Source organism: Macadamia integrifolia, chromosome 8 (assembly GCF_013358625.1).
Source record: "Macadamia integrifolia cultivar HAES 741 chromosome 8, SCU_Mint_v3, whole genome shotgun sequence".
Lineage (NCBI taxonomy): Eukaryota > Viridiplantae > Streptophyta > Magnoliopsida > Proteales > Proteaceae > Macadamia > Macadamia integrifolia.
In genome coordinates, this window is record NC_056564.1 from 5,842,059 (window position 1) to 5,867,017 (window position 24,959).

The following is a 24,959-nucleotide window of genomic DNA, read 5'->3' on the forward strand; positions in this document are numbered from 1 at the left end:
CTTGGGCTTGAGCTTCATCTTTATCACTAAGCTTAAAATCCAAATGGGTATTATTTACAAGGGAGGGAAAATGGGAAATGATCACTGATCAATGATCAATGATCAATGATATTCACTTTAGTGCACCTGTTGTTTGTCCTTTGCCTGAGATTGGAGAGAGTAGGGAGGGAGTAGGGACCAACCCTTTTGTCTATTGAGTCTATCTGTCCTGGATGCTTAATCTAATCAGCAAATCTGAATATATTCTGATCTCCAGTGTCCATGATATGACTTTAAAATGTGAGAAGATGGTGGGGTTCAGTCGGTGAGTAACCATTTTTGAGTTTGGTTTTGGATCTTCCCATAGTGAGGCATGCTAGCCATTGAGTAGTCAACACTGCCCCATCATAGAATATAGATTTCCTTGTTTGAAGAAATCAAAGCTACTAGTGTTATCTAATATAAGATATCTGTCCAGAGATTTAGATCGATGTGGGTATAACTATAATTTCAACATTCCAACATTATATATATTTACATATTGATGAAAAAAAAAAAAAACTTAAGAGAGGATAACAAAGGGACCAAACATCAGGTTGAATTTAAAATACGGAATCAAGGATCGAATTGATCTACACCGATTCGATCCCCAAGATTCCTAAAATCAGTTCTCATATATGAGAACTCACTAATTCTTAGGTTTTTCGGCATGAATTGACCAAAATTGAAATCAATCACAGTCGATTCACCTATCTAATTCCCGATTCTAGAATTCGCGTTCAACCTAAAACTTTGACTATTAGGTGGAAAAAAAAAAACTCTTCAAAAAGTACAAATACATCAAAAACCAAATAAATAAATAAATAAACTACAAGAGAATTCACATTTTGGATTGCCTTTTGGTGGTTCTTCAATCAATCAAAGTTAGAGAAAAATTATAGATCACCACCACATACAGAGGCAACAATCTTGGTGAGGAAGGCTACGAGCTATTAGTCGAGAGTGGATCAAGTCCTCGTACAAGAACCATTCTTGTACGTGACTGATCTACACATATGGAATCCACCCAACAATAAACTTTGTGGTGGATTTCATATGTGTAGATCAATCCGTATGAGAATCTGATCCACACTCCTATTATAGTCTAAATTTAAAGGTCCTATGTGTCGGGATTTGGTGGGTTCCAACACAATCAGGACTACTACAAACTCACATAAAACTCGGGAGAACCAAAAGACCGTCTCCTCTCCGGTCTCCAATCTCTGCTTATTAATTAATTAGTTAATTGATTAATACATTTTTGTCCGAAATGCCCACTACTGCTGCAGCCCCACGGCTCGGTGTTTCGGGCCTTTCGGCAGCTTCTGTCAACAACTACAGCACCCATAAATCACTTTCAACACCGTAACGCCATAACCCCAATGGCCCAGCCCAGTTATGCTTCTTCCGAGGTCTCCAATTAGGCCTGGGCTTGGATTGATCTAACGAGACCTAACCCATACCCTCTAAACTCCTGAGCCCAATTATGAAAAAGGGAAAAGGATATATACACACACATTCTCTCCCGTCTCTCTCATTAAATATGTGGTTTCCGTATCTCTCTCTCTCTCCATTAAATTTTCCAACATTTAGAATTCTATTATAATGGGGTTCATTAGGTTGTAATTTTTTGTTCTCAATTTTAAACATTTATTTTCATTTAAATTGATTTTGAACCGAATTATTGAGACTGTGTTCATATCAAATAAATCAAATCATTTCGTTATAATTTTGAGGTTGTAAAATTATTCGGTTCACTTTTGATTTGTACATATTGTATCATAAACTTAATCAAAATCTAACCGATTGACACCCTCATTCATGCTTTGTGAATAAACAATGTGTACAGCTTATTAAGGTAAAGTTTTTTGTCACCAAGGTGAAGAGAGAATCTTTTCATCCATGGTGATTTAACATTATGATTGAAATCCTAAAACATCGAGTCTCATCATTAACTTACGTCCCTATCAACGAAGATTTGAAATATTTTTCTTTAATTAGAGAGTTAGTCTCTTCACCATAGTCAAAAGAAATTAATATCCCTTTTTTCTTGAATTTGAATTCATGCTTTGAGAATACGACACATAATTCTCAAATTCAAGTACTTGAATTTGAATTTCTGCTTCGAGAATATGACACATAATTCTCAAATTCAAGTACTTGAGTGCATGTTCTAAAAGAAAACTATATTTGTGGGTTAAGTCGTTAAGATTATGTTTGATATAGACTAATATGTTGATTAGTTGAATAATTTAAAGCATAAAAATCCATATTTGATTGAAAAATAAAGATGTTTCAACTTCCACATAAGAAATTCAAAGTAGAAGTAAAAGATAATAATAAAAAAAAAATTGAATTTGTTGAAATTCGTATTAATTTACTTCCATTAGGTATGTGACTAATTATCACATATTAAATTGCCTAACGTTGACACAATTTTTCTCTAATTTCTTACAGAATTAGTTTTCGAATAGAGACATATTCTATCCTTGTAGCTGACCTTCCAATGCTTCCACTAATACTTAAAAGAGTCAAATGGTACAAGTCATCTTTTACCTTCCAATCTTTGTTAGGTGAAGATATTTAGATAATTTTTTTCAGTAGAATTTTTTTTTTTTTTTTTTTTTTTTTTTTTATGAAATTTTTTTCGGTAGAAAGATATACCAATATTAATACAATGTGTATGATCTGGTGCTCTTATACATTAGGTCCGTGGGATTATTTTCAACACCGGCATGGGCAAGCAACATAGTACATACAAGCAGGGTTTGAAAATTTTGATCAAATCCGTTAATTTGGGCTAACTTTCATCGATCTTGATTGTGATTGATTTAGATCAAACTGAGTTAGGGTGTTTTTCAGCTGATTTTTCTCATTTTAATAAATTCTAACCATAATCGAATTACCCAAATCCAACCTAGATATTGATTCCATATTTTTTAACATTGAGCATAGGGTTTTAAAACAAGGAATCAAGATTGGGGATCTAGCTCGTTTGTAGCATGCACTACAGGTTGGCATAGATTCAAGGCCGAGGAGCTCTTGGACACACAGCCTTAGGTATTGATTTGCAACCCTTGGATCTACGCTACACATAGTGTCATGTGACAAAGGATCTTGATCCTCACGATTCGTCAAGGTTTGATTCAAATATTAACCCCATTTTGGATCTATGGCCATATCCTACCTAAACACTAGAAACCTAGATTGGAATTGGGTCGGCTCCGAACATGGTTTTAAGATTTGGGGAATCAGAATATTGAATTCATCGATTTTTTAACCCCGAATATTATCTAAGATTCGGGACAAGCCTAGAATTATATTAGAAATGAAACTAATAATAAAAAGTCAAGGGCACATACCCCAACGGCCCTAAGAGAAGTTACTTTATCACTCTTGAAACCCACAAAAAAATGTAACCGATTCCGATTCCGATTCCGATTCTAAATCCCGTTTCTTCTTGATATATTGGCTATGAAACGGCAGGAATCGAAATCAAGCACGGCAGATTCCGATTCAAGTTGGCTACTTCGCCCTATCCGATTCCGATTTTAAATCCATAAGGAGTCCATGACTCCACTGCCCATGATTCATCTGAAGTGGTGAGTCTTCGCAAATGACAAATCAGAGGAACTGGCAACGAGGCAACCTGGAGCAGCAGGAGGAGGAGGAATGGAGGATCGAGTAAGGTTTCATTTTGACGCGATTCGCTTGACCTCCACAAAGTCTCCAACCCAACCCCGGTCCAGACGGACAGGCGTCATTCGTCAAAGTCACACACCGATGAAGACGATACAAGGAAGAATGCGAGGAAAATTACCCAAAAAAAGGCGCAAAGGAAGGAGCCAGAACAGTTGGCGGCTAAATAGAGAGAATCAAAAAGGAGAGGAGGAGATTGATGAAGTTGTGGCTTTGGCATTTCTTCCCTTTTTTTCTAATTCTGGAGGGGTTTGCGTCTGTGTGTGTGGAGGAGAACCCAAATCACAGCTCAACCATCTGAGAAATCCACCCAGGGAAAAGGACCTGTTTACACTCTACCATATCATTCTCCTCATCTCTTCGTCCTTCTTCTTGCTTCAATCAATCATCATTGAAATTATTTGAGCAGACAACAACTCGGTGTTACTAATTTCGTTCATTGTCCTAACAATTAGAGTAAGTTATAATTTTCATTTTCGTTAGAATTGCTGGAATCTGTAATTCTCCAACCCTCTTCTCTCGAACTACATCGGAGTTGTCCGAATGGCCACAAGGCTTCCTGCAGGAGTCGTCTCTGTTCGTTACGTTCTTCTTCTCTTGTTCGTTTTGGTGTCCGTTTCACTACCCAACGCTAACGGTATGATTGCATCCTCTTTTCATTTCTTCTTTTATTTATTCACTTACCTTTTTTTTTTTTATTGACTCATTCATGCAATATTCTCTTACCGACACCCTCAAACCTGCACCTGCTACTACTTAAAATAATGGGATTTTCCAACAACATCGGTTTTGGGAGATTTTCTTAATCGCGTCTACAGCTTACCCCTAAATATGACCTGTGATGATGACATTTCATAGTCGTTACCGTAAAATAACTCTTCAGGTTTCATATCAATTTGAGTTCTATTAAAATGTATAGTTAGCAATTCCTTAAAGCTTCAAATTCTCTTTGTAAGCTTTTGGGGTCGATTCCGGGTCTGTTCTTGAGTTTGTGAAGTGTCTTTGGAATTTTTTATGGGGCTTCTTTTACTTTTATAGCTGCTCTGCATGTAGTGTTTTTTTTCCCCTGCGTCTTGTATGGTTCCTTTTTGGGGGAAGGGGGTTGTTCTCTTCTTTTCTGGTTTGTGGAGTTAAGGCCTAGACCTTACTGCTTTTGTATTTGATGGGGCAATTGGCCCCTTCCTTCTTCCGCTTTTAATAAAATTGCATCCTCAAGAAAGGAAGTCCTGACCATAAATTTGATAACATAAATATTACAAATCTCATGCACTCTTGATGGTAGTGTAAATATTTCATAAAGGACTACCATAATTCTGATTAAATTTTTTGTTCAGGTTTGACAATTTGAGTAGAACATTATTTGTTCCTGCTGTGTCATATCAAATGGGGAAGCAATTGCATCACAAATGCTCCAGCCTCGCATTTGAGGACCGCAATCGGGGCTGCATGTCAAATGTGTTTCATATCCTTGACTTCCATCAATGGCATAATGTCAAAAAGATGCTACCGTACAAGAGGCATGGTGCTGGAAGACATTCTGGGGGTAAGAAATCTGTCTGGACTCACTAGCTTTTCACACATTATGATTTATTCATGTTAAATTTTGTAAGTTCATGTTGTGTAGAGTATCATCATCAGTTTCAACTTCTTATCAACTCAATCAGCATGTTTTTAATTAAGTTCCCTGCCACCCCCCCCCCCCTCTTTTCTTTTTTCCGGTTCATTTTCCTCATGTGTTAATAAACAAAAGAGAACAAAACATTAACCCCACTAGAAATGTGTTGGGCTTGAAAAGAAAGTTATATCAAGAAAAGAACCCATGACACCAATTTCAATCTTAATACGTAAGAAAATTCTGTCTCTGTCACAGAGAATACAAAGGGATGTCTTATTTTTATTTGCTGTATTGCTACCACACCACATCTCAAGTGTATGTTCTTCCCTTCCACTTACAACTATCAATCGCTAATAGACTAGCTTTGCCAAGCAGCCCATTAGAGTGATATTTATTCTTCTTCATTCTCAGTCAGGAATTTAATAATGAGGATTCATTCCTTGTATTTCTTGGTCACTGACATACGACAACCATTTTCATTTTGAATAATTTTGGCTAGACTTATGAATCATTGTCTATTTTAAACACCGCATGACTCCTATTCCATATGTGCTTTACAACTCTTGTGACTTCTTCCATTTTCCTATTCTTTCCCCAGGCCTTAAATATGCAAAAATGGATCAGAATATCCCTAATACTATTGAAGCACAAGAATCCATGGATGCTGAAGTGAACAAACTGCTTGTAAGTAACATACGATGAATGATCTTTATAACATGCTTCCAGTGTTTATTTAAAGTGACTATGTTATGTATGGCCTGTCATTTTAGTGAAACAACTGAAGATTCCTACTACCAGTGTTTTTTGACCTTCTCACTCCTCAGGATCTTTCCTTTCCATAAGATTACAGAGAATCTGAATTTTGCATTTTTCAGATTCAAGAAAAAATGACAGTGAGCAGCCCGACCAACAAGAAATCCAGCAATGCCCACATCAAAACACTAATTGCTGAAGAAATGTCAAAAGAATATGACCACAAATGCCAGACTTCAGCATTGCCCGCACAACTACAGCTACTACGTACTGATTCCTTCCATCATTTGGAACCTTCAAATGATGGTTGTTGTGAAGATATGAGAGTAAATGGCGAGAGTCCAAGAATTGATCCCAACCAATATAATGCTAGTTCAGTCGCAAGCAAGCTGGTCCCAGACATGCTAAAGCCTCCTGAGACAGATTTCTGCAGTGAACAATGTGAGGTGTGTGGAATAATGAGAGCTGTAAAGAGCTTCGGGGATATTCAAGTTGATGAATTGGTGATGCAGCTAATTGAGAATCATTCACATCTTCAGGATATGCTGGACATGGGCATGCCAAAGAAGCACATGGATGCTAAGGATCTCATAAGAGAAGCTTTGTTCCCCCAGTCAAAGGAATTTCCGGATGTTATGGAGATATCTCAGGTAAACAAGGAATTGTTTTTAAAAATTCTGCAAGATCCAGACTCTTCTCTGGTAAATCAGTTCCAGAACATCCAGATATCCAGTGCTAAGAGGGAATTGACCAAGTCAGGTTCGTTCCCTGTTGCTTACTTGTCATGTAGAAACAATGTTAGGTCAAGCAAACTCAAACACAAGCTGAGTGAAATTGGATCTTTTACAAAACGAGAGGGGCAGTTGCAAGCTGGGAGTTCGCCTGCAAAGTTGCCCACAGCTGATTCTTCAGATGACACATTCACACAGCCTTTCCCATTGATGACTGATGGTAATAAGCAAGAAAGGATGGGAACTGCTGAACCTGGTAATGTTTCAGGTTATTATGAATTGAAGAACCAAGGGGATCGTCGAGTGGTTACAAATCGTTTAAAAAATTTTAAGCGGAGGATAAAACATGCAATCAGAGGTACTGGAAAGGAACGTCACCGGATATCCATGGATGCTATCTTTCATAGAATCCCTTATGGCCGTAAGCATTCCAAGGATGAGAAGAAGGATATGTCTGATCACTGGAAAGAGCTCACAACAGACAGAGATTGTAAGGGAAGCCCTAGTAGTTATCGGAGTGAAAGTCCTGTTTATGCTCTTGGCAAGGGTGGACTCCATCGCCTGAGAAGAACGGCCTCTCTTAATGAATCACTGCATAGATACTCTCAATTGTTTGAATCTACTTTCAGCAGAGAAGCTAAGCAACATCTGTCTTACAGATTAAAGTTGACAAATGAAGATGCGGGATCCCTTGGTGGACCTGCCCCAAAAGCCTTGGGCAGGATTCTATCTCTACCTGAACTCAAGTCTTTCTGTTCTCTGCAAACTGAGGTGTCTCATGATACTTCTTGTTTGGGGATGCCCAATCGCACTCATATGGACAGCCCTGCTAATATGGAAAGGTCCAGTCAAAAGCTTGCTGTTCTTTCCGTAGGTACAGAAAATGACAGCGAGTTAGAAGCTTCTGTAGAAAATGCAAGTCAAGAAATCTTGGTGGAATTGAGTGAAATTAGTCTAATTCAGGTGGATCAGGTGGAACTGATACTGAATGCAGATGATGATGGTAAAGAGGATAAAACAATTGATAATTCGGACAACCAGACAACGTTGGAGAATATATCTATTTCTCACTATCTACAGGAAGTTGAGCCTGCACCAGATGCTTGTATTAAACAGGCACTACCAAGTCCAAACTCTGTTCTAGACTCTGACAATTCAGAGTATATCATCACAGAAGGTAAAGTTCCTTGTGCCAATTATTTTCTTCCCCATACGCTAAAGCATCACTTAACAAACTCTAATCATAAGCCTAATTTTTTTTAACTGTTTGTTAACATAATATAGGCCCTTTAAAAATGTTTATTTTTTATTTATTTAATTATTTTTTTATTGTATATATATATATATATATCTATCCTTCATCTAGAGGGGAGAAATATCTTCTCTGGTAATGGCTTCTTTGAAATGGGAAATACAAACTTCTTGTCTCGACTTAGAAAGATGGTGTATACAATAACAACAAATTGGCCTTATCCCAACTTAATGGGGTCGGTTACATGGATCCATGCAAAACAAAGTAGGGAAATAAAGTGTGTGACATGATATTTCAATTTTTCAAGTAACCATTTTGTTTTGTAAGGGGAAAACAACGGTCAAACTACTTTTATTAGATTACTCAAAACAGGTCAGTGATACTGATCTCAATGGCCTTGGCACAAGACTGAGCTGTTGGCTTTCAACAACTAATATCATTTGCTGTTTATTCACCCTGAAAACTATCATTAGCTGTGGAATAAACATGGTCAGAACTGATGGGTAGAAATATAATGCTTTGATAAAATTTAACTTCTTGCGACTGCAAACTGGTTTTCTGAAATATTTTCTTGTGTACTGATGTTTTGAAAGAAAAACATTTAGGTGGCAGTTTTGTTGATTTAATTAAATTTTGCCTTCTGAAATGAATATTGATGCTAAATGTGGCTTTTCCATTTAAAACAGAAGCAGACTCTGGGTTGAAACCCAGGCCTATTGATTTCAATGAGCTGGATTCTTTGGTCAACCTGCAAGACCCATCTTCCAAGGATTCTCCTTCTGTGAATAGGAGCACAATGGAGATTGTGAATGTGAAAAGTCTAAGCAAGTATTTTGATAGTGACCTTCCGCACGTTCAGGTGGATAAAAAGGATGAATCCAACTTCAATTATGTGAGGGAAGTGCTCGAGCTATCAGGCTTCAGTGGGAATGGGAACCTTGGGACATGGCATTTACCAGACCAGCCAGTGGACCCGTCATTGTTTGAACTAGACTGTTCTAGAGAGGAAACTGGTAGCAGTTTTGATCACCGGCTTTTGTTCGATGTAATTAATGATGTCTTAATAGATATCTATGAGAGATCATTCATGTACTGGCCACGGCCCTTGTCCATCGACTTGAACATCCGTCCAATGCCCGCGGGGTGCCATGTTGTTGAGGAGGTATGGGCCAGTATTAGCTGGTTCCTAAGTTATCAACCCGAGCTTGATCAGTCATTGGATTACATCGTGGCTCGTGATCTTGCTAAGGCTGATGGGTGGATGAGCCTCCAGTTTGAGTGTGAGTGTGTTGGACTTGAACTTGAGGAGTGGATATGGGATGAACTTCTTGAGGAAGTTATGCTCGAGCTTGAGGGGACCTGAGTACTCATCTGAGGGTGCTTTCTTCTCTGTTTTCACTCATAAATGAAGCTCTGTCTTCTTACTAATAGGGTTTCTTCAATTAACCTTGTATAGATATAGATGAAGTTAGAGAAAGGAAAGTTATTGTCAAAGTTCAAAGACATTGTACAGTTAATAAACTGTTGTTAGTTTTGAATTATTCACTTGAATGAATACTGCAGACAACCGACCAGTTTTTACCTGTTAGTAAAAGTAAAAAAGGAAAAGTATTTTCTCATAATGTGTCCAAATAAAAGAAGGCCTCCTAAAGATTGCCCAAACCTAATTCCAACATGATCAGATCATATCAATCAAACCCTAACTTGAAGGTGCAAGGATTTTTTCCATTGACTAAAGAGGTCCAATTAGAGAAAACAAAGAGGAGGTGAGGCGGTTGTGGGTCCCACAGTGAACTGAGGCTCCTTCCTATTGGCTTGCACACTGATATGTACCTGCGTTAGCATGGTAGCATTCTTTTGCCCAACATTTAATTACAAATGGTACAATTGGAGTTGATGTACAGTAGAGGGACAGGACATTCAATCTCAATGTGATTGAAATTGAGATTCCAACTTTCACAACATAAGACACGGGCATTCAAGTTAGGCATTCAATCTATCAAGAAAAATAATTTAGAGAATTTAGAGAATTTTTTTAAAAAAGAACCTAATTTAGAGAATTTCTTCATCCACGTGATATCAATTGGTCTTTCAACGGTTTCAAAAACCAAAACCTCTAAACCTACAAGAAAATTTGATCGGTAGGCTTGGATTCAATCCGGTTGGTTTTGATGGCTCATGCAGTCTGGTCTGAACAAATAGGATTGAACCCATCTATGGTAGGGTGCTAAATAGGTTTTCAGATACTGGAAACTGTTAATTTCTATTCTAAAAACATTTCTTGTTAATTTCTATTCTAAAAACATTTCTTGAGAGAAAACAGAACACCTGGAGGGGAATGCCTTGAAACACAGAGCCGCCGCCTAAAGTTGTTTCCCTGATTGTGAGAGAGAGAGAGAGAGAGAGACTCCGCCTCGAAAATGTGGTTGCGGCGTTTAACCGTGGTTGCCTACTTCGGAGCGCCGAGGGGGTCGCCCTGGTCTCCGTGCCTTCTCGGTTCCGTCCATTCATACTCGGACGCTCCTAGCAAGAAGTCTAAGCTTGCCCCTTTACAGGTCTCTTTCATTTCTGGATTTTCTTTTTAGTTTTTAAATTTCTTCTCCACCAGCATCTTCAACTTTCTTCTTCTTCATCACGATATAGGATATGTTGTTTGGTTCGTTTTTACTTACTTTTCCATCTTGGGTTCTTTTGCCTTTTTTTTTTTTTTTTTTCTGTAGGAGAGAAGGATGATTGACAAGTTTAGGCTGTGGGCTAAAGGAGGCCATGGCGGCAACGGCTGCTCCAGCTTCCGCCGCAGCCGGAGTGATCGCCGGGGCAAACCCGATGGTAGCTTAGCTCTTCTCTGTTTAATTTTTTTTCTTTTTCTGGGTCAAGTTGGATGCTGGAATTACTTTATTTTCTGTGTTTCTCTCCTCCTAATTATTCAACTTTGGAATTCGGGTGGTTGTTTTTATTGAATTTTATAATTCTTTCAATAGTAATGATTTTTTTTTTTCGGGAACTAATGTAGGTGGGAATGGTGGAAGAGGTGGTGATGTGATTCTAGAATGCTCAGCAGCAGTCTGGGACTTCAGCAATCTGCAACATCATGTGGTACAACACTCCCCCTCCATTCATTTCAGTCTTCTCCTTCATTCATGACTGATCACCATTAATGACTGAAGCATGAACTCATTTCCTTATTTCTTACCCCAGCTTAATGGGTTAAACATTCACAATTGTTAATAACATTTAGTATGTGTCACAGAATGCAAAGAAAGGGGGGCATGGAGCCTCTAAGAATATGATAGGAAGCCGAGGAGCAGACAAGGTTCTCCTTTATGCTATTATTATTATTATCTTGTTAGCAATCATATGGTGGGAGAATACTGAAAATCACTGATAACATGACTTCATCTGGTAGGTTGTGCAAGTACCTGTTGGCACTGCAATTCATCTTATAGAGGGTGAATTTCCATCTTTTGTTGAGAAGTCTTCCTCGAAAGCTTTGGATCCTTGGGAGATACCAGGTGAACTTGAGGGTAATGAGCTTAGTCTGTCTACAGACGATCAACAGAATACAATTATCCCCAGTTCAAAGGAGGTATTGAAAAGAAAATACTTTAATGTCTCATCTTCCTGCATTGAAAGAATTAACAACAAACCACCTAGCACCCTGCACAGAGTCCAGGGACCATCAAATGGATCTCTTGCTCAGTCTTCTACATTCAGCAAACAATACAAAGCTGGCATTGATGAATCTGTCTCCCACTCTGAAGAAGGCAAGAGTGAGGATGAAGATGTAGAAATTGGTGACAGTATGTCTGAGGCAGAATGGGAAGAAGACGAGGAAGAGGAAGAGGAAGAGGAAGAGGAAGAGGAAGTGGAAGTGGAAATAGTACAATATAATGTTGCTGAATTAAAAGAACCAGGTCAGCAAGTTGTCATTGCTCGGGGAGGAGAGGGTGGTCTTGGTAATGTCTCTTCTGCAAAGGTTTCTATGGTCCGTAAACACATGAAGCATGGTGACCATAAGGATGGAGCCCCTGAAGTTGAGTTATCAGAAGATGAAGATCAATCCTCAGTTAGTGTTGGTTCACCTGGTTCAGAAGCTTTCCTAATATTAGAACTCAAGAGTATAGCTGATGTGGGCCTAGTTGGGATGCCAAATGCTGGTAAAAGTACTCTTCTAGGGGCCATGTCAAGGGCTAAGCCTGCTGTGGGCCATTATGCCTTCACAACTCTAAGGCCAAATATAGGAAATTTAAATTATGATGACTTCTTCTCAATCACCGTGGCTGACATTCCAGGACTCATAAAGGGTGCACATGTGAATCGTGGACTTGGACATGCATTCCTGCGACACATAGAACGAACAAAGGTTCTAGCTTTTGTGGTAGATTTGGCCGCTGCACTAGATGAAAGAAAGGGGATTCCGCCATGGGAACAGCTGAGAGATTTGGTATTGGAGCTTGAATACCATCAAGAAGGTTTGTCGGATAGACCCTCTGTTGTGGTAGCAAATAAGATTGATGAGGAGGGTACCGAGGATGTATTTGAAGAACTGAAGAGAAGGGTTCAAGGTGTTCCAATTTTTCCTGTCTGTGCCGTGCTGGAGGAGGGGATACCAGAGTTAAAAGCAGGCCTCCGAATGCTCGTGGATGGGGTAGAGTCACAGAGGGTGGATTTAGGTAGAATTATGGTTGACTAAGTTCTATGCTAATGAAGGCTACTGCATTTTTCATCACAACGCAGCACTGTCTGGCAGGAGGTAAGGGAGGAAGGCCTTCATAGAATGGATTGCGTATTTTTCAAATGCATTTGATGTTACACCTGACACATTATATGTGGGTATTTTTTCCCAGGATTAAAACAAGAGCCTATTTTCCACCAATTCAGTAGCCTTTTGATGCTTCTAAGTATGATGAGCTCCAAAGATTTCACTTGTTTATTGAGCACTCAATGATTGATGATATTTTGCATGAGACCATTGAGGTTTAAACCATGTTGAAGACTTTCAAAGGTTGGCGTTAAGGGTTCCCTTTAATATCAATTGCGAGCCTGCTTCATGCACTTTAGGTGTGCCAAATGTTTCACCATTGTTCAGATAATTATCAAAACCAATAACTTTGCTACAGAGATGGTTCTCAAAAGAGGTTACACTATATGGTTGTATGAGTTTGGTGGTGTGGGTGTTACCATGTGATGCAAATTTGCCTGGTGGAGAGACTTCTTGCCTCTGATTGTTCTTGCGTGGCTAAAAGGAATGTGATCCTATTGGAGAAGTGAAAGAAATGTAAGAAAGAACTGGGAGTGGACTTATCCACCAAACCCATTTAATCTTGGATCTGGAATGTGCTACAGTGCTGATGTATGAGCTTCAATGTTAGAAGAACACTTTCATCGGAAATATGTATAAAGAAACCATTGTCTATAGCCTTCGTTGGCTTCACCAGAGTTTCTTTTTGGAGCATTCTTCTATTGCATTTGCTAACCAGGGGCTGAGATGGCATTGCATCAATATGTGCGGATAAGACACCCCCAAAGATTTCCTTTAGATCATATTAAGCAAAAAAGCCTCCGATTTTGGTTCCGATGCTCTGCATGTATTGGATCTCTATTTTGATTCAAAAGGTCAGAGTCTCAGACTGAAAATTAGCCCATTGTTATTTATTATCAATATGCCTTCAATGTTTGATTTATTTGCACATCAGTTTGAACAAGTAGAGATCAATATTTTTCCTTTTTTCTCTTTTCGTTAACAGTAGATAACAATAATTTGTTTAGTTTTATGTTTGATCATTTAATATGAGTTGAGCATCGTGAGAATTTTAGACATGCATTTCTGTGATTGTAGTAATCAAAATCTCACCCAAACACATTGGGATTTCAACTCAGAAACATGAGACTTGCTTATCGTTGGTGGAAACTAGACTGCCTACCAAAATTAAATGTGGTTCTCTCTAGGATGCATACATCCAAAAATCATAGAGGTCAAAACTCATATTATCTGAACATACACTATAGGAATTCCAAATGAACTTCAATGTTCACCTTAACATATTCAACGTAGGTTTCAGGAGCAACTCACAGCATTTTATTTAAAGCCTTCTTCTTTCATGGACGTAGGGCTCTGATCCCCCCCCCCCCCCCCCCCTTTTTATTTTTTAATAGGCTCTGATCAAAGAAAAAGAGGCCCCAATTAGCACCTTCCATTCGAGTTCATTGAATGCTTAAATCATGGTGACAAAATGATACTTAATTAGAACTATAAATATTTATTTGTCTCGAGGATAGTTGAATGAATTTTTTTTTTTTGCTAACGACGAGTATCTAGGCCTTCGGCCTGACTAGTCTCACAAACCCATACTGACTCCATAACCGCATGGACTGGATCATACCAGGGTTGAATAAGAACCATTCAACTTTCACTGAAAACAGTGAAAAGCACTCAACACCCCGTGTGAGTGGTCCAAGGTGTGTCAAATGGAAATCGAACTTAAGACGTCCGAGTTTACGGCTCATACCAAATTCGTTGCTGACCAACTGTGCTACCCCTTTGGGTTTAGGAGGATAATTGAATGAAGCATGAACAATGGTTCAATCAATATTATAGATATTCACAAGCCCATCTCTCCAGCCAGCTTTTGAAATGAGTGGTAGTATACCTCACCTACCTCGATATCAATCAAGCCATGTGGTAAATCAAGGAGTTCCTTTTTTTTTCCTACTTTCTTTGTTATCTAAACAATAAACATTTTTGATAAATGAAATTTCAAATTGCTTTTATTAATGATACTAGATTATTAATATGTTATAAATAAGGTTTGACATGTGGCTTACAAATTGGTAACTTCTGTTACCAGACCCCAGCTCCCATGCGGTTCAAAATAGGCAAACATAAGTGTTGAAAAGTCAATTTTCTCTTAACATAAACCATTAGTGAACTAGGACGGCACTGCCTATGTCTAATTGCCTATAGGTAAAGAAGCTTGAAATCCCTTGTACAATCAAAAGTAAAGATACATTGGTTCAGAGGCAGGTTTTATGGACGGGCTTGTCGCTAAGCCCGTCTATTCGTACCACAGAGCAGGTTTGATGAAAACTGAAACTTTGTAGAAGTAAATTCAAAAGCCCTTGTTCACCTGTCAAGTTTCAGCTTAATTAGAGTTAGTCAAGTGGCAAAAAAAGGCTTTCCATAATCCAAGCCTACCACCAACCAAGAGAGTGCCTGACAATGCTTAGATGCCTTAGACCACCTATCAAGAAGGTGCATGACAACAAATGGTAGAATGTATGTCTAAAATTAAGTATGAAATTTGACAAGTGGCCAATCCAATCTATTCTCTTAACAATATGAATTGAGACATTGGATTGTACCTCATAGATTTGCCAGCTGGAATTTGCGAAGATTAAAAACGTCGCAAAAATTGTATGCCAATAAAAGAGTAGAGAACAAAATGAAACACAACTAATAAGTGATAAGAAATATTCATCACATCTATCATAATGAATCCAGTGTCTCCTCAAGAGAGCACCAGCGTGTAACTAGATATTAATAATAACAGAAATATTCATCACTTTTTTCATAACATTGCTTCTTCACTTGTAATCAAGTTACAGGAATAAAGTTAAGAGGTTTTCCGATCAAAAATGTTGATGCCACATTAATTAGAAATGAACATTAGCAAGAAGACCAATACTGAACCTAAAATCCTAACCTGAATCCTGATAGCCCGAAGCAAATACTCGCTCTCATGAAGCAGGCCATTGGGTCAGTAAGCTGGATCTGCAACTCATAATGTATATGTAAAAGATGAATCCTTTAACCAAAATGCAGCAGGAAGTTACTTTTTCCCTCAGTTTTCTTCACTTTTTACTGCTGAGAAAGTGAACCATCTCCTAACTTGCAATTCGCCACAAAATTGTCTGCATCACGTACTAATTTTCCACATGCTGGTCCTATATCCCACAGACATGAGGCCAAGCTCCCAAAGCATATTGGGTATACTTAACGGATTCACTTTGGACCCAGGGATTTCAGACCAGTTAACAGATATCTCAATGATAGGGATACTGAAGTGTTTGCATAAATAGACCAACTCAACATCAAAGCACCACCTGCAAAATGTTCACATACTTTATACCAGCCCCAACCGAAAAATCACACTAAACATGAATGTTGAAGCTAACACCTAAGCTTTATATTGTAAAGGCTGAGACACACATTTCAACATTTGTTTATGATGAAAATTATCAATGTCATTTTTCTGCAAAATTTATTCAGAACTGAACCGTTTACTAAACAGCTCCAATATCACAAATCAAAACCAATTAATAAATGGCTCTGATTAAGCTTGGAAACGCACAGAATTGACTGGACTTGGCCTAACTTGGTTGGACCTGGCACGTGTAGAAACAGGGTTAATTGGAATCAGCAGGGGCCGACACCGATCCCAATTCAAGTTTGAAAAACATGGGTTCACCAATACCATCCAATTTGAAGTTTTCAAGAATAATCATTTATCTCATTGCAATGCACCATAACTAAGGTTCCCAAATAGGGCCATTCATACCTAGAAGGTATACATTTCTCTGGAGAATCTCTCCGAATATGGGAAGTTACAGGAAAATAATGTCAACATTGACTTTCAGACATATGGTAATAATTTACACATTACATCAGGTTCAACATAGATAACATTAAAATAACGCATGATTCTTACACTATTCCAGAAATCAGCTAAAACTGACGAGCCATTACGATTTTTTGAAATTAATCACAAGGAACATGTCAGGTCATAATGCATGGCGAAATGTAAGTCATAATTAGTGCGCAGATTTGGATGGTATACCTCTTCAAACGAATGTTTGTGAATAGTTTCCGGGCAGCAGCTCTGGTAAACATCTTAAAGCCACACTGTGACAATCAATAAAAGAAACAAGAAAAGGGGTGATACATGTACCAACTGTTAGTGATTTAGCTTCAATTAAGGCCTAGGAAGGTGCTGCAAGTGAGCACCAGTAGTATTCAAACAACTATTGTCATTTTTTAGGGCAAAAACACACCTGTGTATCACGAATTCCTGGACCAGCAGTCAAGAGAACCACAATATGGAAACCCTTCATAAGGAAATTCCGGTACCACTTCCGCTGAAACATTAGGTAATAAGCTATAAGCAAGGGTGATGTAAATACAGTTGCACTTACTTGGTTGGACCAACAGGACCGGCTGTGGAAGCCAAGGGCCAAGAAGAACCGGTCTAACCCAGGTTTTTGGTCCAACAAGGGCTGGTAGTAATTAGTTTTATATTATGTTTTTTATTTGTCTTTGAGTAGAATACATAAGAGGTAGAGAAGTAGGTTTCTGTTTCGTGTGAGTTTAGTTCAGTATTAGAGTCTAAGTAGGAGTAGTCTTTTATTTTCCCTTTATATACCTGCATAACTCAATGTTTGATTTTTAGAGTGAATTTAATTTTTAGATTAGTGAATTTGTGCGTTGCTGTGATCCCTTCCCCCTCTTTATGTGATTTTCCCTCTCTCTTCCCTAAGGCTACCCCATCAATTTGGTATCAGAGCCGAAGGATCCCCATTCCTTCCCCTCCAATTCTCTTCTTCCATTCCCATTCCCTGTTCTGATTCCAATAGAAAAAAAAAAAAAAAAAAAAATAAAAATAAAAAAAATTCTATCCAAGAGAACCAGAATCGATCCCCTTGTTTCACCGCCCTCCTCCTCTCCCAAGTTCCTTGTGTGATCGAACCCCTCTTCAAGGTTTTGGCACCAAACAAAAAAAAAAAGTAGTAGCAAAGAAGAGTACAGCAAAGAAGGTAGCAGTAGGAAGGCAAGCGGAAAAAAAAGAAGAAGAAGAAGAGAGAAGTAGAAGGCGAGAGGAAGAAGAAAGAAGACGAGAAGAGAGAGAAGAGGAAGGGAACAGAGAGGCGACAGAGACGTACCGCAAGGTCCATCGTTAGTCACCTTCCTTGGTTGAAGACTCTCTCCATCGCTGGTTTTCCATCTCCAACAAGGAGACGTACACCTCCTTTGTCGGTAAAACACAACCTACGACCCTTCTTTTATCCTCTTTTTCTTTTATTCTCTTATTTCCTGAACTACCCCTCCCATTATTCTTTATTCTCTTTTATCTCATAATTTTTTCTTATTTCCAATTAGACCCCTACCCCACATTACACCTTCTTAGCTTTTCGTCCCATTCTCTTGTGTTCCAAGTTCAAAAAAAAAAAAAAAAAAAAAGAGGTGAAACAATTACCATTCTGCCATTCTCCTTTAAGTTTCCATCTATTTACTATTTTACTATCATATTCAAGTGTAATCTTGCCCATCTCCACCATGGTAGCCAATAGTGAAGTTCAATAGCTGAACTCCTATAAGAGAGAAAATGATGCAAAAATTGAAGCTATTATGACAATGATGGAATCCACGTAAGTTTCTATTGATCGTTTGGTGGCAGTAGATAGAGGAAAGAGTCACATTCAATCTGGAGATTCTCCCAACACCGTTCCATAGGATCCACCACTGCCACCACCTTCACCACCATATGGAACTAGCAGATATGATGATGGAGTAGAAAGAACAGCAAGATTGGATGTCCTTGATTTTTATGGAGACAATAATCTAGAACTGTACCTTGACTGGATTTACAGCTTAGAGACATTCTTCAGATGGTATGGGTTGACTGAGCCCCAAAAGATCCTATTTGCAAAGGCCAAACTGAAAGGCACGGCCAGAATCTGGTGGATCAAGCAACAACAACAGAACCGAACCCGAAGCATTGGTTTAGTCACTACTTGGGCTGAAATGCATGAAGTCATGAACCGGAGTTTCTTGCCTTCTGATTACAAGCAACGCATGCATCTCACATTTGCACAGTTGAAACAAGAGAATTTGACCGTGGAAAAATATGTTGCTAGGTTCTATTATTTGGCTACTCGTTCGGATTTTGAGTGGGATGAGGAAGTATTGGTAGCACAATTCCGCAATGGTTTACACCCTCAACTTAGTTCTACCCTTGCCTCTAGCCGACTGCCTACAATAGAAAACGTTGTCCAGGTAGCATATCAGGTTGAGGAGAGTCTAAAACGTCCATACAATCGCAGCCACTTACAGATGCTTTTCCTAGGGGTCCTAGTTCTATCCAGCAACAGTCATCTCAACAGAAAAGGTCAATCAACAGAACACAAGCTAGTGCTTCATCTATGGCATCTTCACGACCCAGCCGACCATATTCTCCACCTCGTCGTGATTCAGACATGTCATCTTTACAACCTAATCAGCCATACTCCTCACCTCAGGGTGGTTATGACAGGAACTTAGTATTTCCAAAGGAGACTTCAATGTTTCCCATGCAAGGGGTACGGGCATAAAGCCAATTAATGTCCTAACCGGTTGTTAGCATACATTGACAAGGACAATTTTATACCCAATGCACCAGAAAAGCTACTGAAAACAGGAACAATAAATCTGGAGGCTGAATGTGATCATGATCCTAATGAGATTAATGATGGTGATAGTGATAGTGAACCTCGACCGTTTTATGTGATCCGTACTCTTTTGACTACACAGAAGATTCTTGAGGACGATTGACGCCGTAACAATATCTTTCAAACCAGGGTGCGATGCAATGACAGTTTGTGTAATATGATGATTGACCTCGGCAGTTGTACCAATGTTGTTGCTGAAGATGCTATTCGCAAGTTAGATCTGAAAACTGAGCCTCATCCGAATCCTTACAAGATTAGATGGGTGAACAACAATAATCTGAAAATTCATGAAAAGTGTTTTCTCACGTATTCCATTGGTGGACTGATTGATCAGGTTCATTGTGATGTTCTCCCTTTGAAAGTCTGTCACATTCTTCTGGGGCGCCCATAGTTGCTTGACAAGAAAGCCAAACACTATGGATATGAGAATACATACACTTTTCAGCATAGTGGCCTCGTGATGAAGTTCCTTCCAACAAAGGATCTTCCCCCTCTCAAGCTCAAGAAGGCAGTTGGTACTTTTCTCATCAAGCGCATCGACCCTGATGGCATTCTTGGACCTCATCCAAACTCAACGGAGTCGAGTTCTTTTCAGAAGGGGAGAGATGATGTAGATACAGTTGCACTTACATGGTTGGACCAGCAGGACCGGTTATGGAAGCCAAGGGCCCAGAAGAACCGGTCTAGCCCCGATTTTTGGTCCAACAAGGGCTGGTAGTAATTAGTTTTATATTCTGTCTTTTATTTGTCTTTGAGTAGAATACGTAGGAGTTAGAGACGTAGGTTTCTGTTTGGAGTCTAAGTGGGAGTTTAGTTCAGTATTAGAGTCTAAGTACGAGTAGTCTTTTATTTTCCCTTTATATACCTGCATAACACAAATTTTGATTTTTAGAGTAAATTTAATTTTTAGATTAGTGAATTTGTGTGTTGCTGTGATCCCTTCCCCCTCTTTATGTGATTTTCCCTCTCTTCCCTAAGGCTACCCCATCAAAGAGAAGTGAAGATATCTAAAAAACACAAGCATAAAAAGGTGAACAAAATTAACATGACTAAACTGTAGCCAGTGCTTTCTCCTCCAAATGAGCACGAGAACCAAATGCAGCAATTGGTATATCAGAAACTCTTTCACTCGAATCACTAGATGGTGCATCCCCCAACTGGAGTTCCTCTCTAGCCACTGCATGTATCTGATAGATGAAAAGTCAATGTAATATACAACATTCGTTATCCCACCTAAACCTAAATCCCCAATCTCAGGTAGGAGTCATAGTACAAAAATATGAAAGAATTGAGCAAGTGCATTCACAATATAAATTGTTGCCAACCAAACCTGATTTTCAAGTTTTTCTAGGTCATTAACTTTAGTTGCCCCATCAGCATCAAGCATTAGTAGTAGTTCACCACGTGAATGCAGCATTCCCTGTTTTACAATGCTTTCACAATATCAAAGAGCTTCAATCAATTGTTGTGGTATATACAGAAAAAAAATAGACAATTGAAAATGAAGACTAATTCAGTTACAAGACAAGGAACAGTTGAAGAGACTCACTTTTCTGATAGCTTCTCCCTTGCCATGATTTCTTCCAAGAAGAATGACCCTAACGTTATCTATTGTGTATCTCCTAACAAAGTCAAAAGCTATTTTGTTTGTCCCATCGCCACTTCCATCATCAACTATTACCACCTGTTCAAGAACTCGTCCATTATAAAAATGAATGGTCGGAGGAATTGACAAGAATATTACTAAATGACTTGGAAAAGATAACCAATTTATCATGTTCTCAATGTTATAAGATTTGGGAGCTGAATGGAGGCATTAGGAGGAAAGTAAACATGATTGAGCAAAACACATTGAGAATTCTGTTTGACTTATACTACAGAATACTAGATAAAGATAGAAACTAGAATTACAATCTCCAAAGCCCATCTTCTACTACCCAAAACCACCAGACGAATACGACTTATTGTGGCCCCACTTGTTGCTGGAGTAAACCCCAGGTGCACCACCTGCACCCGAAGGCTCTAAGCATAAAACTGATAAAAATGATCACCACGGCCATGAAATCTATTTCAATAATATGTTGCAAATAAAATGATACCTCATAAGAAAAGGACTTGTCTTTCGCCGCACGTTGTTGGAGATAACTACAATGCAAAAATTCAATAATTATATTCCAGATCTCTCCCTACAATATCATTTCTACGACCGCTTAACAATAAGATTATGATAGAAAATGACTGGGTTACACAATAAATATAAAAGAAGGGAGATGGTTGGCCATGCCACCTGCGTGCTTGCATGCTAGCGGCGTGACCAATGGGAGCACGAGATGGGAAGGGGCAGGAGGTCATTTCCAAAGGAAGGGGAGAGAGTGACACATGCATGCCCAGCCTTTTCCCATAAAAGAAAGGGTGAGAACATAAATATCAAGTCAATTGAGATATATTGGATAAGTAAATGACATCACAAGGCAAGTAAGTTTATTTGCAACCAAATCACTATGTTTATCAGAATGTGAAACCAACTTGTAGCATTCCATATGGTCTATTGAAAAATTCTATAATTGAACGAGTAAATAATGTTATTTGGAACTCATCACTGAAACAGTGATCAAATAAAAAATACTTTACAAATCCTTCAAGTCTACAACCAAGATTTAAAGGCAAGAAACCAATTTACCCAAAGCCGATTACACTAGGGGCTCGTTTGATAACGTTTCAAGAAATGCGCTTCTGCCGTTTCTGGACAAAAACGGAACAAAAAGCGTTTAAAACTGTTTCGTTTCACTTGTTTTCAGAAATTGAAATTGAAATTTCTACCTATTTATGGTTCAAGAAACGACCCAGGCCAAACAAGTAGAATTTGTTTCGCCGTTTCTGGAAACAACTCGTGGCCATTCTTTCGCTGCTTACTTATCAACTTCCAGAAACATGACTTATCAAACACCTTCAATTCCATTTTTGTTTTTAGAAACGGAAATTTATGTTTCTGCCATTTCTTGAAACAGAAATAGCAGAAAAGTTATCAAACGGGCCCTAGGTCATCCAGTCCTAGTACTGATCAAGATTCCCAACGATTTATTTCCCCAAAGACGATTACACAAGGCCACCCAATCTTAAGACTGATCTAGATTCCCTATGAGTTCTTTAATTTTCTCGGACTGTTCAACTAATTAGTAGGTTATTTCAATGTTTATTTATAAATTACATGACTTGCATTAGAAGCACAACAGAATAACATCTCGAGTTTTCAACATGAAAAACACAGCACAAAAGCATGGAGAAATAAAATTGTCTTTCAACTAAAATTTTCCTTCACTATTTACTTACTCAAGATTTTCATTCACTATTCATTAATTGATGCCCCCGTACATGTTCTAATTGGCCCCCGTGCCGGTGCAGGGGCCACATGACCAGCTATCGATCTCTTGCCCTTATTTTTAATAACCCCACTCCCCCCAAAAAAAGGAAGCCTATAAGGACTTTAGACTATTTTGAAATGTTGCAAGACGGGCATATGTAATTGCAAATCAAATAAAGTTTAACTGGCAACATTTTGGAGAAAAAAAAAAAAAAAAAGAAACCCAAGGCGGTGGAAAGGGCAGCAGGTGACAATCAAAAGAAGTTACGCAAGGAGGACCCGGTGCGGTAGTATCTAGCAGGACCCTAACCCCCCCCCCCAAAAAAAAAAAATCACTTGCACCTCATGTTAAGCCCCTAATTCATTGTCTTCTTTTTAGGGACTTTCGATTCCTTGAAGTACAATCGAGTGTGGGGGTCCTCTAGATGGCTGACCCCGGTGGCCACCAGACATTTCCCAAATCAAAACCACAAAATACAACTTCACACTAAATACTAGTGGCAGAAGATTCAATAGATTTTCAGAAAAAGGAAACTAGTGATGTGTATCAAGAATAGTAAAAGTTAACTTGGACTTACTATGTTTTTGGCATTTCATATCCAACGTGGCAGAGTGTGTGTGAGGGGAGGGGAAAGCACATTGATATTAATTATAATGATTCATCAATATTAAAATTAAGACAATGCCCAATGACAAGGGTGGGAAGGGAATGAACAAGGAGTAGATATGACAAACATAAACGAAAATATGAATGCATCAGCTTACTTCATAGTCTCGTCGAGAGCTCCAGGAAGCCTGTGTTCTTCATTAAATGCAGGAATTATCAAAGATATGTACTTCTCCGCAGGATCAAAGATCCAGGGGCATGGAACCTGGCACAAATTGCACCAGGATAGTCAGTACTTTCCATAACAAATTTCAACGGTCTCAATTAACTGTATTCACAAAGCTTCACTATTCTCACATTCACACAGAACAATAATGTCAAATATCCATAATATAGTCATGGTCATACCTCACAGACTAGGAAGCTCTCTTAACTTAGAAGGCTCAAGGGTTAAATTCCAGCCATGACGTCACAACACTTTATTTCTTTTCAGCTTTTTTGTAAAACAGAAAAAGAAAATTCATATACAATAATCTGAAAAGATTGCCACGATGCCAGTGTGCAGATTCCTGCACACACCCTCTCACATCCGACTGTGGACCCCACTCTCTCTTCCTCCTTATTCAACCCACCCCTTATTGAACAAATCAATTGCCCACCCCTCTTTAGTGGGAAACTGCACTCTAGTGCCGTTGCGATCCCTCTCCCATAAGATAAATAAACAAATATTCAGATGCAAATGCTTTCTTTCTTTTATTGCACCCCCCCCCCCTTCTTTTTCTGAACAGAAAATTAACATTAGGTGCAAATAATTTCAATTTTGTATAAAATTTGAAGATTTTCAATATTACAAACTGAAAATCAAAGTAGAAGACACAATTAATTCGCCAGTGACATCGAGCAAAATGTTATTTCAATAATATTGCAATAACACTTTTTCCCTCTTCCTCTGAATCAAGGGGATATATGCCTCTTCTCATTAGACCAAGATCATCTAAAAAAACGTAGCATCCCCTAGTAGAATAAGTGAAAAATCACCATCTTTTGTTGCATACAGCATGCCACATTACCTGTTGCATCAGATGTGCATACTTAACATATAAGGAATATCATCATCTTTCTCCAAAGTAATATGACAGATCACTGAAACTTTCACTTTTTGAACCTAGGTAATTTTGGGTAATTTCATTGAGTACATCAGTAGGTGCATGATCAACTAATACTTCAAAATAGCCTTCTTTTCATAAGAAAATAAAATCTATCAATGTATCTGAATTATCAGATTTACCATGACAGCATATTTGATGACAAATGTCAAAAACACACAACCTCTTTCCACAGAGATGCTTCAGCTTCAACAAAAACTTGTTACCTCTGGTAATACAATATAAACCAAACAGAACTAAAATCGGGGTGAGAGAGGGGTTTTTTTTTTTTTTTTT

General features: G+C 38.6%; 3 protein-coding genes across 8 annotated transcripts in view; 2 read left to right on the forward strand and 1 right to left on the reverse strand.

Moving 5' to 3' along the window:
* The first annotated feature begins 3,618 nt into the window (after positions 1 to 3,618).
* Positions 3,619 to 9,609, forward strand: LOC122086974. Of its 2 annotated transcripts, XM_042655906.1 has the most exons (5): positions 3,619 to 4,354; positions 5,052 to 5,260; positions 5,931 to 6,016; positions 6,208 to 7,993; positions 8,755 to 9,609. In XM_042655906.1, exons 2-5 carry the CDS (start codon positions 5,101 to 5,103, stop codon positions 9,429 to 9,431), a joined length of 2,709 nt encoding a protein of 902 aa, XP_042511840.1. In that variant the 5' UTR covers positions 3,619 to 4,354; positions 5,052 to 5,100; the 3' UTR covers positions 9,432 to 9,609. The 2 variants fall into 2 exon arrangements, with proteins under 2 accessions (XP_042511840.1, XP_042511841.1); XM_042655907.1 differs by lacking the exon at positions 3,619 to 4,354 and having other exon boundaries at positions 4,428 to 5,260.
* Positions 9,610 to 10,286: 677 nt separating this feature from the next.
* LOC122086975 (probable GTP-binding protein OBGM, mitochondrial) lies at positions 10,287 to 13,888 on the forward strand. 2 transcript variants are annotated; one of them, XR_006142592.1, is made up of 6 exons: positions 10,288 to 10,623; positions 10,789 to 10,897; positions 11,082 to 11,164; positions 11,319 to 11,381; positions 11,475 to 12,821; positions 12,916 to 13,888. XR_006142592.1 is itself a non-coding variant. In XM_042655908.1 (5 exons), exons 1-5 carry the CDS (start codon positions 10,489 to 10,491, stop codon positions 12,759 to 12,761), a joined length of 1,677 nt encoding a protein of 558 aa, XP_042511842.1. In that variant the 5' UTR covers positions 10,287 to 10,488; the 3' UTR covers positions 12,762 to 13,888. The 2 variants fall into 2 exon arrangements, 1 of the variants encoding a protein (XP_042511842.1); XM_042655908.1 differs by having other exon boundaries at positions 10,287 to 10,623; positions 11,475 to 13,888.
* Positions 13,889 to 15,557: 1,669 nt separating this feature from the next.
* Positions 15,558 to 24,959, reverse strand: part of LOC122086951 (dolichyl-phosphate beta-glucosyltransferase) — a 10,382-nt gene continuing 980 nt past the window's right edge. Inside the window, exons 3-11 of one of the 4 annotated variants that reach the window (XM_042655874.1) lie at positions 23,676 to 23,782; positions 21,837 to 21,941; positions 21,649 to 21,694; positions 21,099 to 21,233; positions 20,880 to 20,969; positions 20,605 to 20,736; positions 17,120 to 17,203; positions 16,906 to 16,970; positions 15,558 to 16,171 (exon numbers count right to left, since the gene is read on the reverse strand). In XM_042655874.1, the coding sequence (XP_042511808.1) occupies positions 15,985 to 16,171; positions 16,906 to 16,970; positions 17,120 to 17,203; positions 20,605 to 20,736; positions 20,880 to 20,969; positions 21,099 to 21,233; positions 21,649 to 21,694; positions 21,837 to 21,941; positions 23,676 to 23,782 (951 nt within the window). In that variant the 3' untranslated portion in view covers positions 15,558 to 15,984. Of the gene's footprint in view, positions 16,172 to 16,252; positions 16,321 to 16,905; positions 16,971 to 17,119; positions 17,204 to 20,604; positions 20,737 to 20,879; positions 20,970 to 21,098; positions 21,234 to 21,648; positions 21,695 to 21,836; positions 21,942 to 23,675; positions 23,783 to 24,959 lie in introns of those variants that run through there. The other 3 variants (XM_042655877.1, XM_042655876.1, XM_042655875.1) reach the window with 3 other exon arrangements.

What these genes read in the sequence shown, in the direction of transcription:
- LOC122086974 (XM_042655906.1), top strand. Translation starts at nt 5,101, where the DNA reads ATGGGGAAGCAATTGCATCACAAATGCTCCAGCCTCGCATTTGAGGAC. An exon ending in CTGAAGTGAACAAACTGCTT is followed by an intron (nt 6,017 to 6,207) that starts GTAAGTAACATA and finishes TGCATTTTTCAG; the next exon opens with ATTCAAGAAAAAATGACAGT. An exon ending in AGAGTATATCATCACAGAAG is followed by an intron (nt 7,994 to 8,754) that starts GTAAAGTTCCTT and finishes CATTTAAAACAG; the next exon opens with AAGCAGACTCTGGGTTGAAA.
- LOC122086975 (XM_042655908.1), top strand. Translation starts at nt 10,489, where the DNA reads ATGTGGTTGCGGCGTTTAACCGTGGTTGCCTACTTCGGAGCGCCGAGG. An exon ending in GCAATCTGCAACATCATGTG is followed by an intron (nt 11,165 to 11,318) that starts GTACAACACTCC and finishes TATGTGTCACAG; the next exon opens with AATGCAAAGAAAGGGGGGCA. An exon ending in GAAGCCGAGGAGCAGACAAG is followed by an intron (nt 11,382 to 11,474) that starts GTTCTCCTTTAT and finishes TTCATCTGGTAG; the next exon opens with GTTGTGCAAGTACCTGTTGG.